The 13537-nt window shown below is 35.9% G+C and overlaps 1 protein-coding gene across 6 annotated transcripts in view; it reads left to right on the top strand.

Moving 5' to 3' along the window:
- UGGT2 (UDP-glucose glycoprotein glucosyltransferase 2) overlaps positions 1–13537 on the top strand; it is a 188006-nt gene that overhangs the window by 133655 nt on the left and 40814 nt on the right. For all 6 annotated transcript variants that reach the window (XM_072760866.1, XM_072760864.1, XM_026003635.2 and 3 more), the window contains 3 exons: positions 2985–3080; positions 8564–8666; positions 11549–11628. In XM_072760866.1, the coding sequence (XP_072616967.1) occupies positions 2985–3080; positions 8564–8666; positions 11549–11628 (279 nt within the window). The remainder of the gene's footprint in view (positions 1–2984; positions 3081–8563; positions 8667–11548; positions 11629–13537) is intronic.

Genomic DNA, 13537 nt, shown 5'->3' with positions numbered 1-13537 from the left:
CCTTGTACTTTATGCCTTTAATACACATAAACGGTGTATTTTAAATTACATTTCAAATCATTTAATGTTAAATTACAGGAACAATATTAGGTTTATTAGTTTCAGTTCATTTTAATCTCTCTTTTATAAACTTCTCAAGTTGAATTCATAGCTTATTAATAACACAGTTTTTTCCTTACATATCCTTAAATTACCAGCTTACAACATCTCTCTAAACACTTATTTAGTTGAATCACCTAAGTTTTAATATATAAATAATACATTATGATTCTGTGATAATATGTTCAAATTTCTGGGTTTTTTTGACACTTGTTTATTTTTTAAGATGTTTTGAAATATTTGTAATTGTTGGCTTCATCAAGGCAAATTTGTAGTCCATTTTATTGTTTTTATCTTCTCTTTATAGAATTGTGTTCCTAGATCTTATTAGACACCCAGTAAATATTTATTGAATAAATAAATGAATAAGATGTGCTTTAAAAATTTTTAATGCCACAGTGTGTGATTGATTTCTATTTCACTTTGAACTGTGATTAGAGAGCATGTTTCATGCATATTAATTATTTAGTGTTTATTTATCTGGATTTTGTGAAACAGGTTTACTTTTTATCACTGTTCCTATGCTTGATATTTTTTAAGGCATATTCTCTAATTGTGTGGAAGATTTTATATATCTATCTATCATTTTGAACATGCTGGGTTTTTCCAGCCATTGAAATACTCAATTTTTCTTTGTTTTATCTGTCAGTTACTAGAAGTTTGTTAAAATACTACTAGGATTATGGATCTATCATTTAACTCTTGTAGCTTTGTCAATTTTTGTTGTGAAATATTTTGAGCTACAGTCATGTAGATCGTGATTCAGTTCTGTCATGTTTCTAGTGAATTGTTCCTTTTATCATTATATAAATTACTCCTTTCCTAATAATGATTTTGTCTTAATGTCTGTGGCATCTTATATTTAAGCCACATCCTCGTTCTTTTTGGTTAATGTTTTTCTGTTACATCTTTTTCCATCCTCTACTTCCTGTGTACTCGTGCATCTTGCAATGTACAGTTAGGCTGTGAGGTGGTCCTGTCAGGGCTTAAAGTTCTGATTCTTAGTCTTAAATATGGAATTCTGATCCAGGTGAAATGGATGTCTTTACTCAATGTGTCATTAGGAAGTAATTCATCAGTTAGGAAACTATGTTACCATAGAAAATTATAAATAGGGGATCCCTGGGTGGCTCAGCGGTTTGGCACCTGCCTTTGGCCCAGGGCGCAATCCTGGAGTCCCGGGATCGAGTTCCGCATCGGGCTCCATGCATGGAGCCTGCTTCTCCCTCTGCCTGTGTCTCTGCCTCTCTCTCTCTCTCTCTCTGTGTGTGTCTATCATGAATAAATAAATAAATCTTAAAAAAAAAAAAAGAAAAGATTATAAATAAAGTAGTAAAGTAAGGGCTTTTCTTCAGTAAAGAGATAATATCCACAGTTATTTTCAAGTGAAGTAAAACTAAACAAAACTTTAAAAAGAAAGAAGTTATAGTTTATTAGTTAAATAATTTAGGATTTTGTGAATATATTGTTAACATTTCAAAGCTAATTTTTAAAACCTTTATTTGGTTAAAAAAAAAAAGTTTTAAGTTGGTTTGAGAAGCTATTTCAGCTGCTTTAAAAGTGCATTTCAGGCCAAAACCACCCTCAAGCCAGTAACATTAAACTCTAAGAACATCCCCTCTCATGGTCTGAAGCTATCGCATGCACACACATAATGCTAAACAAGGCCTACTGTGGTTGAATAAATTTGAATTTGCTTAAATACGAACCTATGTTTGAGATACGCAGCCTTGTTTTCATGCTTTCCAAGAGTTAGCTACCCAGGAAGATAGACTCTGAATGTTCAAGGCAGAGTCCTTGGAACCTTCCCTGATGAGCAGGCGATATATGTTTCTATAGTGGAGTGATTACTGCTAGCTCTGCTCTCAGAGATGTCTCCACTTCTCAGACAGCAGGTGCAGAGTTGATTGTGCCTGCTCCCCTTTCAGTTCCGAGTACGTTGCCAAAAGAGAAAAATTGACCTGAATACTGGAAAATTCAGAGAATCTACAGAAAGGTTGTTTGGGTCCCACATTTCCCTTTCTTCATTTCTTCTCTCAGTGCATATGGTCTCCTTAAAAACATGTTTGACCACATTTCCTGAACTGTGCCTACAGTTTCACGCATTAGAGGTTATATGGCTGATAAATACCTTTGAGAGAGTTTAGGAATAGAGATTATGGTTCTGATTAATTCATTTGTTTTATATATGTTTATTAAGTGACAATCGAAGTCCTACATGTCAGAACCTAACAGTCCAGTAAAAAATGATGTATTATAGTAGGGACACAAGTTCTCAACCACTCTGAATCTAAATTTCTTTATAAAATGGAAGTTCTTATTCTTTCCTTAAAGCTTTCCTTAAAGTTCAGCCAACATTTTCTGCCCTAGTGTATCCATGAACATAAATACATTTCCTCTTCATGGATGTTCAAATTTGGTTATATTTAATCTAGGTATTTGTTTTATGAGGTCTTAATTACTTTTCAAACTAATTTAGAACCATAGATGTCTGGACTTTTTAATTATATTAAAAATTCCCCCTTTTGTTCCTTCTGCTGTTCTTTCTTTCCTTTGTGGGCCCCACTGCTTGGATACAAAACCGGAACTAAGCAAATATTTCCTCAAATTGAATGATTCACAGACACTGCCGAGAGCATCATTTATAAGTCTTTAAAGATTGTATCAATGATAAGGAAAAGCAGGATGGTTTTTGAAGCAACCATCATCTTTATTTTAAACTGACAAATTCTATTTACTAACAAATTTGGAAGAAAAGTCATTTATATAAAGCTTGTCTACTGGAGATACTTTAAATTAAACTTCTGTTTCTTGGGGCATTGTGACATGGAATATGAGCCTTTCTCCTTCCAAAAACTCACACATTGTTTATCTTGTTTTTCTAGAATGAGCGACCTTGTTATGAAAGTTGATGCCCTTCTTTCCTCTTTGCCTAAACATGACTCTCGCTCTGATATCACATTTCTTGGAGAGAATCACAGGTAAGAACATAATAGTGTCTGCATTTTTTCTGTACCTGCATCCCATATTCAATCATGGTTTCCATTTGTATTTATAATGTAGCAAAAATTAAAGTAGAATTAAAAATTGTTAGAGAAGAAATGTATTTGACAAGATTAGGAAAAGAAATTCCAGTTAATTGTGTATTCTAGTAAATAAAAGATGATGTATCTAGAATCTGAAGCTTGAAGTAAATTCTATCTAGTATGATTCGTGCTATTTTTTCCTCAAGATCATTTGGAATTTTTGCAGTATCTTGGAATTATCATTATATATAATACCTTTATATTTTCAGTGTTTAAAAGGTTCAGTTACTAAAGAATTCTGTTTAATAAAATGTAGACACGGAGGTACCTGGCTGGCTCATTTGGAAGAACATGAGACTCCTGATCTCACAGTTGTGAGTTCAAGCCCCACATTGGGTGTAGAGATTACTTAAATGAATAAATTAATAAAATAAGGCGTAGGCATGTACAAGAGCATGTTCCAAGATATGTTCAATGGAACACTACTCTGAGGTGTTGACATACATTTTGAGGGGAAAACTGTTCTCTGCCAAGTTTAAAGAACACTGCGTTCTTGGGGAGGGTTAGGGGAGAGATTTTTCAGAATGCATCAATATATTAATAGTTATGAGATGTGATATACTTAATGGTGAAAGAAAAGGTCATTTTTTGGTTAATTCACCAATTGGGCAACTTATTTATTCATGGAACCCTTTTTAGTTAAAAAAATATTTCGTGAAGATTAGATTTCTGAAGGCAGCCATCAAAGGAATACTGTTTTAGGATAATGAGCTAGTGTGTAATTTCACTATATTACAAAGTTCCTCTAAGATATTAGAAATGAAATTCACCAAGCTCTGTCTACATACATACAATTACCTGTGTCCCCAGAAGGGAACCTTTTCTGTTGTTTTTAATTAAGGACCTCATAGAATTGGGTGAAAAATAGGCTTTATATAATTACACTACAGGCATGTTTTATTATATGATCTTTTTCTAATCACCACTCCTGTAAAACTCAGTTGAGACAAACACAGATTCGAAATGGCTGACACTTCTTGTAAGTTTTCTGGTTTTATGGTAAATGCAGTCTTATGTTGCTCATGTGTACTACTGGACAGTAACACAGGCTTCAGCTGTAGGAAATCTGTCTCTAGAGAGGTCTTCAGGCACGTGCAGTAGCAAGCCCAGGGAAGGTTACTTCCTAAAGAAAACATTTTTGGAAAGGAAGTTTTATTGTTTTCAGATAACTGAGACTCAGCAGTTTTAAGTATTTTTAAATGCATCTACTGGAACTCTTCTTACAAACTTATTTGACTTCTGAATACCAAGTGCTGAAATAATTTAACACAGATTACTCAGAACCATCATTGTAAACATTAGTCACCAGACTGTGCCATTATGCTATATATACATATAGCATTTTGATATATTTGGAACTTATGCACTCTCATGTTAAATGTCTGAAAAACTTGATCTTTTACAGTTTATTGGCTATTAGTCTCAACTTTCTTTCTCTACCTTACACATCTGTCAATGTAGCTGCTGCTTTGAAGCCTACTGCCTTATTTTATATAGATGGAAGAGTATGATGTGACTCTGTGATAGTGGTCTGCAGTTCTTCAACTTTCTCAGTTATTTCTGGGGAATTACTATAAATATTTATAAATGGGTATGTGACATGTATGTATTGCTGTGCCTCTCTGTTTAGACAGTAATACATACTCATTGAATGCCCACCTTCTGAAACATGCAGAGTCCATAATTTGCCTTTTTCTGAGTTCATATATATAGTTTAGACATTTAACTTTTTTTTCCTATGTGTTTGTTTACCCATGTTGATATATTTATCAAGGTCAGCATTGGTTGTGTTGCAAAGCATGAGCTTTCTTATCGAAAACACCCAGTTTGAATGCCAGTCTGTCATAGCCCTATGACCTTTCATTGCTTCAGTTTCTTAAATCTATAAAGTATATATGTTGATTTCTACCCTTCAGGGGTTTTATTAGACTCATACCTGCTTCCCTGGATATAATAGATATTTAATGCATTGCAGCTATTATGTGTATTTGTTACACAAATAATGAAACTTGGAAATAGGAGAAAGAAGATTGGACCTGAAAGTTAAACCATAAAATCAACTCACATTATTTTGGGGAGAGATATGAATACCTACCTTAAAACGAGGATCGAGGCCAGCAAAACTTAATGATAATCTGTTGAAGGTATTAATTTAATGAAGGAAGAATGACTTTGTTGGATTTGATTTGTGTTGGAACCATAGGAAAAGTAGAGAGGGGCACATTAGCAATGATGGACTGTAAAATGAGGACTCAGCTGTAGAGATGCTGTTAATTTGTGCGTGCATGTGAGCACATGTGCACGTGTGTGAGCGTGTGTGCAAGTGTGCGTGCATGTGGGCATGTACTCATGCACAGGCATATGCATGTGGGGGTGTGTAGATGAAAACTTATTTACCTATAAAGGAATTATAGGGTTTGCCCTTTCACAGGTACGGGAGATGGTGAAGCAATCCCTCTAAGGCTATTGATTCTAGAGGTTGGAGCTCACGGGGAGGCAGATAGGAAGGAAAGGAAGTTGTAAGTGGGGTGGCCTGCCTTTCTGCCTGTCATGACACACCCCAAATTTAACTGTAACTTTTCCAGTTAACATGTTCACAGTTCACAAATGAAAATAAATGAGTTGTTCAGGTGAAATGTAACTGTTTTTAGGAGAGGGAGGACACAGAAATTCCTCTGAGAAATCTTCACAGTGGGGGTACTATAGAACAAATAGTGTCTTCAGTGACATCTTTAAAATAGAGGGTTTGGGACACCTGGGTGGCTCAGCGGTTGAGCGTCCACCTTCAGCCCAGGGTGTGATCCCAGAGTCCTGGGATCGAGTCCTGCATCAGGCTCCTTGTGAGGAGACTGCTTCTCCCTCTGCCTATGTCTCTGCCTCTCTATGTGTCTCTCATGAATAAATAAATAAAATCCTTTTTTAAAAAAGTTTAATAAAATAGAGGGTTTGACCTGTCTTTATACAAAAACTGAAAGTTCAATAAAACAGCTCTGCCTGGAATGGATAGGATATTGGCTGAGTAGCAGCCTCACGGTGCTGTGGCCTGTTTGAAATATGCTTAGTTTATCTGTAAGACCTGACACCATATATACCTCCAGCTGTCCTTCCTGGCTTTCTCTGACTTAAGCTTTCAATAATTATAGACTGTTGGTGTACTTGACATCATTCTTCCTGGCAAATGTTATGAAATATAGCAATGGTTTCTTGACAACTGAATACAAATCCATTGCCTTAAAAAGGTGGTGTAGGTGGACTTAGCATCTCTTTGTTAATATTGTATGAAGAAAGAGACATTCTACTCCATTCTTAGATGAATGAGTCCATGTAATACCTACTAATAGGCTCAGGATTCTGCTCAGAAAGTTGTCATGAGTCTTTACCAATGTATGTAGAAATAGATGATGGGGACTGTGGGATTCGGATACATACAACCTCACGAATATGGCAGTGATTTGTAAAATTTTCACCAAGATAACTAATACAATTAATCATCATACATAGGCTCTCTAATTTTAAAACATCTGATTTGTAGTCCTTATATCTAGCAGTAGTTATCAGCACAATCTGTTGTCTGTTATTCCTATTTTAACAAAATTAAATCGTGTCAACTGCATATGAAATAAAATGTCTTTCATTTCTTTCTCAGAGGACTCATATTTGAAGTGACTTTTACATTAACTTTTATTGCTGAGAAATTAATCCCTTCACTGCAAAAAGTCTAGATATTTATAGTCTTCCTGCACTAAAGAAGACTAATGTCCCTGTAATTTTACAGGTATACATTTTGATTTGGTAATCTTTTTCCTTTTGTAATATGCAAAATATTTTAATTCATCTTGAAAAACTGACTTCTGTATTACATCATTAAAACACTAATTCAGTTGGAATATTCTGTATTTTTAGTCAAATATATTTTTAAGTTTTGATTATATTAAATGCAGAATTTATTATCTTCCACTCGCCTTTTCTGTGCTTTTACTAATTTCCCTAACATTTTCCCAAAGATTAGTCCATCTTAACTTAGAATTTAGTTCAGTGAAAGACAAAAGAGAGAGGACTGAGGGGAGGAGGTCAGGAGAAGGTGACTGGGGTTGAAACTAAGTGTGGGAAGTTTGAGCTCCCCCCCCCCCCGACGTTTCCTGTTATATAATATGTTGGGATTTTTAAAATACTAAATGTAATAAAACTACTGAACAGTTAATTTTATTCTCAAATCTGAGAAAATATATTCATCTAACACAAAAGTTAGATGGCTTTATTTTTAGTATTGTAGGATATGTGAGAATTTGGGGGTTTGAAATTAGAATTTTCTCTGTAAGAATATTCTTTGAAGAGTTTTTAAAAATTACTCATTCATAAGTTCTTACTTTCATTTCTCTGATTCTTTCCAGTTTTGTAATTTATTGAACACAAACATTAGACTTTTAAATTTGCATTTTCCAGAGTGACGACACCAGCTTGCATTCCCACCAACAGTGCAAGAGTGTTCTCCTTTCTCCACATCCTTGCCAACATCTGTTATTTCTTATGTTGTTAATTTTAGCCATTCTTACAGATGTGAGGTGGTATCTCATTAGTTTTGATTTGTAAGTGGTATGTATATATAAATATACATATATTTGGTGTTATATGTTATATATATGGCATATATATTCCATTGTGTATGTATAAACACATATATACACAATGGAATATAACTCAGCCATAAAAAAGAATAGAATCTTGCCATTTGCAGTGACGTGGATTGAGCTAAGTGAAAAAAGTCAGTCAGAGAAAGACAGATACCATATGATTTCATTCATATGTGGGAATTTAAGAAACAAAACAGAGGATCATAGGGGAAAAAAAAGGAAAACAAAGAAACAGACTCTAAATTCTAGAGAACACACTGATGGTTACCAGAGTGGAGGTGGGGCTAGGTGGCTTCAATAGGTGTTGGGGATTAAGGAGGTCACTTGTGATGAGCACCAGGTGTTGTATGGAACTGTTGAATCACTCAACTCTATACCTGAAACTAATATTACACTATATGTTAACTAACTGGAATTAAATAAAAACTTGGAATTAAGAATAAATTAATTTACACTGTCATCTGTGAAATAACCAGGATTTTTTTTTTAATGCAATGAGAAAGAAAGTGATTTTTTTTTAAGAAAGCAGTATATAAGAATGCGCATAGCTGAGGGGAGCCTCACTGGCTCAGTCAATGAAGCATGTAACTCTTGATCTCAGAGTGTGAGTTCAAGCCCCATGTTGGGTATCGAGATTACTTAAAAAAAAATCTTAACAAAAAGAATGTATATAACTGAGATTAAGATTTATGAGATAATTAAATAAATTTAACTGATCATCTTTCATCTTACTTTCTATTTTCCTAGCATTATAACGATAAATCCTGAAGAGAATGACATGTTTTTTGATGTCATTGCTATTGTTGATCCATTGACAAGAGAAGCACAGAAGATGGCACAATTATTAATTGTAAGATAATATAATATTTTTAGTATATATTTTACATATATATCATTTTATTATATACTTTCATTTTGAAATGTATAATTAATCTTTCAGGCCTATAAGTATAGTATTTGTGCTCTTGATGCTTTATTCTGTACAGCTTTTAATTAGCATGTCATGTTCCAATGTAGAAAATGAAATGGTGGAGCTATGTATGGAGTGTTATGGTGGTCCCAACGTTAGGTGTTGCTGTGGGCTTAATTAGTGTCCTGTGCTTCCCCTGAAATTCATGTGTCAAGGCTCTAACCCCTACTGTGACTATATTTGGAAATGAAGCCTTTTAGGGGGTAATTAAGGTTAAATGAGGTTTTATGGCTTGATCCCTAATAGGATTTATGGGCTTATAGTAGAGGAAGAGAGAAGGAACCCTTTCTCTCTCCACACAAAGAAGAGATTGTGTGAGCACAATGCAACATGGTGGCTGCCTACAAGCCAGGAAAAAAGTGCCCACTAGAAGCTGAATCAGCCAGCATCTTGATTTAAATAAACAAATTTCTATTCCTTAAGCCACCCAGTCTGTGGTATTTTGTGACAGCATTTTGAGTTGATTCATCCTAATTCCCATCCTCATCCTGTCTTGAGTGCTGAAGAATGGCTTCTGGAGAAGCCAATGATCTAATAAGTAACAATTGCCAAAGGAGTGAAGGCTGTGTTCAGGAAGCCTGGTCAAAGTAATGATACCTTCAAGACTGGAGTTTATTTCTTTTCATCTCAGTCCAAACGTGAGCCGCCTCGAGGGGCTAAGGCAGCTCCACAGCATGAGGACACAGAGAACTTTTGTCAGTTCAGTCATCCTCGTAAAGCACCTCCTGTTTCAGAGTCTGAGATCACTAGTCAGGCTCCTCTAACGTCCCCTCTGTGTTTTTGCAAGCAGGAAGGAGAGAACAGGCCATATTCCATCCTATCATGTCTCAGGGACCAGAATGGAGCAAGTCATGTGGCTACACCTAGACACAAGGGAGGCCAGAAGCTATGCAGAAAGCTGAACATTCTTTCAGTGAGAGAGCAGAGAGAAGGAACACTAGGAGGGAGCTAACAGCTCTGAGAGGACATTGTGTGCTTTCTCATTGTTCTGAAAACTGGAGAGGTTCACGTGGTGCAGCTCTCAGTGGGTAAATCGTGGAAGCTAGTTATGCTAGAAATCTGTATGTTTTTTCTAATGATATTCAAAATTGTGGGGTACTCCTATTTGAAATTACTCAATGCTTTTTTTAAAGACACATTTTTTAAAAAGATTTTATTCATTTATTCACGAGAGACACAGAGAGAGGCAGAGACATAGGCAGAGGGAGAAGCAGGCTCCGTGCAGGGAGCCTGATGTAAGACTCGATCCTGCAACTCCAGGATTACACCCTGAGCTGAAGGCAGACACTCAACCGCTGAGCCACCCAGGCATCCCTAAAGACACATTTTTAAAATTTTTCTCAAAAATGGAAACTATTTGTCCTCTGACAGTTGGCCTCACTTTTGGAAACAGGGAATAGTAATTAGACATTAAGTCTGGTGGAAGATGTAAGGGGTTGGCTGGGCAGTGTGTCTGCCAGGGAAATTTCAACCTGCAATTTCTCTAAAATTAGTTTGCCCTACCAAATCGTACTGGAAAAGGGGATTGTAGATACCTCTTACTATTTGGACAAATAATTTTGAAAAGTCTTTGCCATTTTACTTATTTAGTGTATAACCAGGCAAACAATTCCATAGTTGGTTTACTTGCCCCCATCCTTTCTTTTAACATTTGTACACCTTTAAATTTGAACTTCTTGAGACACACTATTTAAATTATTCTTAATCTAAATAGTAATCATACCTATAAGGAGTGGAGCTAGTATGATACATTTTAGTGTACAAATACCCTGTTTTTACAGTCATTCAGAAAAAAAAAAAAAAACATTGCTTACTTCTGAAGTTTTTTGTAAAGATAGAATTTAGGAATAAGAAATATGAGATTATAGAGAAATATAAAATATGGGATTGGATCCCAGTTTTCATGATTGGAAATAATATGCTTTCTTTATGAGCAGCACCTCAGCACTTTACACAACTTAGTATTTCTTACTATAAAGAAAATTTATTCTACAAAATAATTTATTAGAAGTAGATAATGTCTCATTTAACACTTGGAAAAAACAATGGCTTAGCAACCTCCAATATAGCAAATAATGAGGAATCATAAAATGGGAGTCAGAACTCTTAAGTCCTTTGTTCTAATTCCTTCTTAAGCCTGCATCCTTTCTGTTCCACATGCCTATTTTTTTCCCTTCTCTCTTTATGTAAGCTATGTCCTTTGTTGTCTAAAATCTCTCGAATCTGCCCTGCCTTGCCTTTATAGAGATACCACCAAAAATAATAATTCTATGTCATCTGCCCCAGGAAAACATAAAGAGAGCATTTCATCCATACATAGCCAGGAACTTCCTACATCTCTACCATTTGGGTATAATTCAGAATGGACGGGGTAACCTCACCATTGTTGCTCTGAAGCCACCACATTGTGTTTGCATGTCATGGTTCTAGCAATTACTTTACTTGTTCTTCAATGCTAAGGGAATTTGGATACCATGAAAGAAAGTCACATTAGGCAAATGGGAAGCAGCATAATCCTCAAGCAATGAAATTAGCTATTTGGATTCAAATCTGACCTCTACCATGACTTATGGTATGATCTTGGGCAAATTATTCCATCTCTCTGCGTCTCAGCTCTGAAGGTGGCTACCACTGAATGCTGTAGTGAGGATCATGTGAGATAATGCCATGTGTGAACACAGGTGCCTGGTACATAGTAAATGCCTAATAAATGTGATGGTAAGGTTGCTTAATATCAAATACAGGAATTTTTTTTCTAATAGGTACTTGGCAAGATTATCAACATGAAGATAAAGTTGTTCATGAACTGTAGGGGTAAGCTTTCAGAAGCCCCTTTAAAGAGGTGAGTCTAAGTGAACATAATTTCATTTCAAAAGGTTTATAAATGCTAAGACCAAAAAAACATAGGACCGTAATTACTGGGTCTGAGTTCTTCTTTATAAGATGCTTAATTGAAATAGACCAGAAAATCAAAGATAATGTATTATTAACCTTAATTGATATAAAATTAAAATAACCTAACCAGTAGAATTGATCTAGCCTAATTGCAGAATTTACCTGGATTTATGTTTGTTCATGAGTATTTTTGAAAATGTGATATAGAAATCTAAAAGAGGGAAAAAAAGTTGAATTAAACCATTTTTGGTTTAAGCTGTATATTTTTAGTACTTCAGAGTTGAATTATCAAAATGATCTTTATGATACCATCTCATTATTTGGGAATATTGAGATATAATTAGTGTAGGATAATCTTTCAATAATACAGAAAGTATTTGCATACAGATACTCCACCTTAATACTATTCTGTGGAAATAAAGTCTCTCAAGTGGGGACAGAAACTACCCTTCCTCTTCTTTCAGGATCAGAATCGCTGTCATTTTGAGCCACTCGTACCGATAGGGATATACAGTATCCTTCAGGTGTCACAGGGCAGAAAAAAGGCTTGTTAATGTGCTTTTCTTTGTATAGTGTGATTATATAGCTCCAAAAGAATATATGCAAACACAAGACAGAAGAGTTGCATTCAGTTAATCCCTTGTTTACTTATTAAATTATATTTGTTATAAATTGATAAACATACCAGAGATTATTGCCTTGAGCAGATATTTTAAACCTGGCAAATATTTTTAATATTTGGAAAGCAATAAAGTGGGAAATGTGGAGAATTTAGATGAAAGTTTAGGGTATATTCATTCCTTTCCTGAGACCCTTGTCCTTATATCTCATTCACATTATTTTCATACTTCTCATTTATCTTGTGTATTTAAAATTTTATCACATCCTTCTAAATTCGATCAAAAGCTCACATTGTATTTTAGCTACTAATCAAAAGGTCAGCTCCATTGGTAGAGAATCTTTATTCATACAAGTAGACATCTTCTCCTGAGTATCTCTATAAAGCGTTGGGTTATATAATAAAGAATAGGAATATTGAACATAAGCAAGCGTAATCAGGAAGGAGAGAACTTGACGCCCTCCAAGGTGAAATGACCCTTAATGTACCAGACAGATGCTTTGAGTGCTTGATGATGCTGCACAGCACAAAGTCTGTGACCCTGGTGTGGGACTGGGGGCTCAACAGGCCAGTATTTACACCATAGCATATATCAGGCGAACAAGAGAACACATTGGCCCTTTACTTGTGGAGTACTGCCCCATCCATCCTTCTCAGAGGTGGAGGAGGCTATGGGCAGCTTCTTCCTGCACCTCTCCTGTGTCCCAGCCTCCCCATGGGGCAGCCCTAGCGGGAGCTAACCACCCTCCTACTAAGTCCTCCTGTCCTGTTTGAGCCCACACTTTCCCACTCATCCTGACCCTGCCTTTGTCAAGTAGTCCCTCTGTTCCAGGTCTTTAACCTCTCTGCCAGCCCTTATCTCTGTCCTGAGGGTTTTACTCAAAAAGAAATAAACTGGTCTCTTAATTTCCTTTCCACTGGAGCCCAGACGTTCTCTCCTCTTCTGTATTCTTGCTCTTCTTAGCATCTTCACAGAATGGTCATATCCCAGTTCATCTCTCATTCACTGCACCTCCCCCTGCAGCCTGCCCTTAACTTCCTCTGTGCTGCCACATTGTTCTTACTGAGTCACAAAGACATAGCTGTTGGCAGCATCCTTGGAATACTTCTTTCTTGATGACATTTCCACCACATGGACAGTACTGAGTATTGGTTTTGTACATTCTTGGCGGCTGTGTTCTCTCCTGTGCTGCCTCTTCATCACTCTGCCTGCCTGCAGTACGCAGCTTTGGGCGTA

Source organism: Vulpes vulpes, chromosome 6, assembly GCF_048418805.1.
Source record: "Vulpes vulpes isolate BD-2025 chromosome 6, VulVul3, whole genome shotgun sequence".
NCBI classification, from domain to species: Eukaryota; Metazoa; Chordata; class Mammalia; order Carnivora; family Canidae; genus Vulpes; species Vulpes vulpes.
The sequence above is the reverse complement of the archived record's forward strand: the minus strand, read 5'-3'. Positions and strand labels throughout refer to the sequence as shown.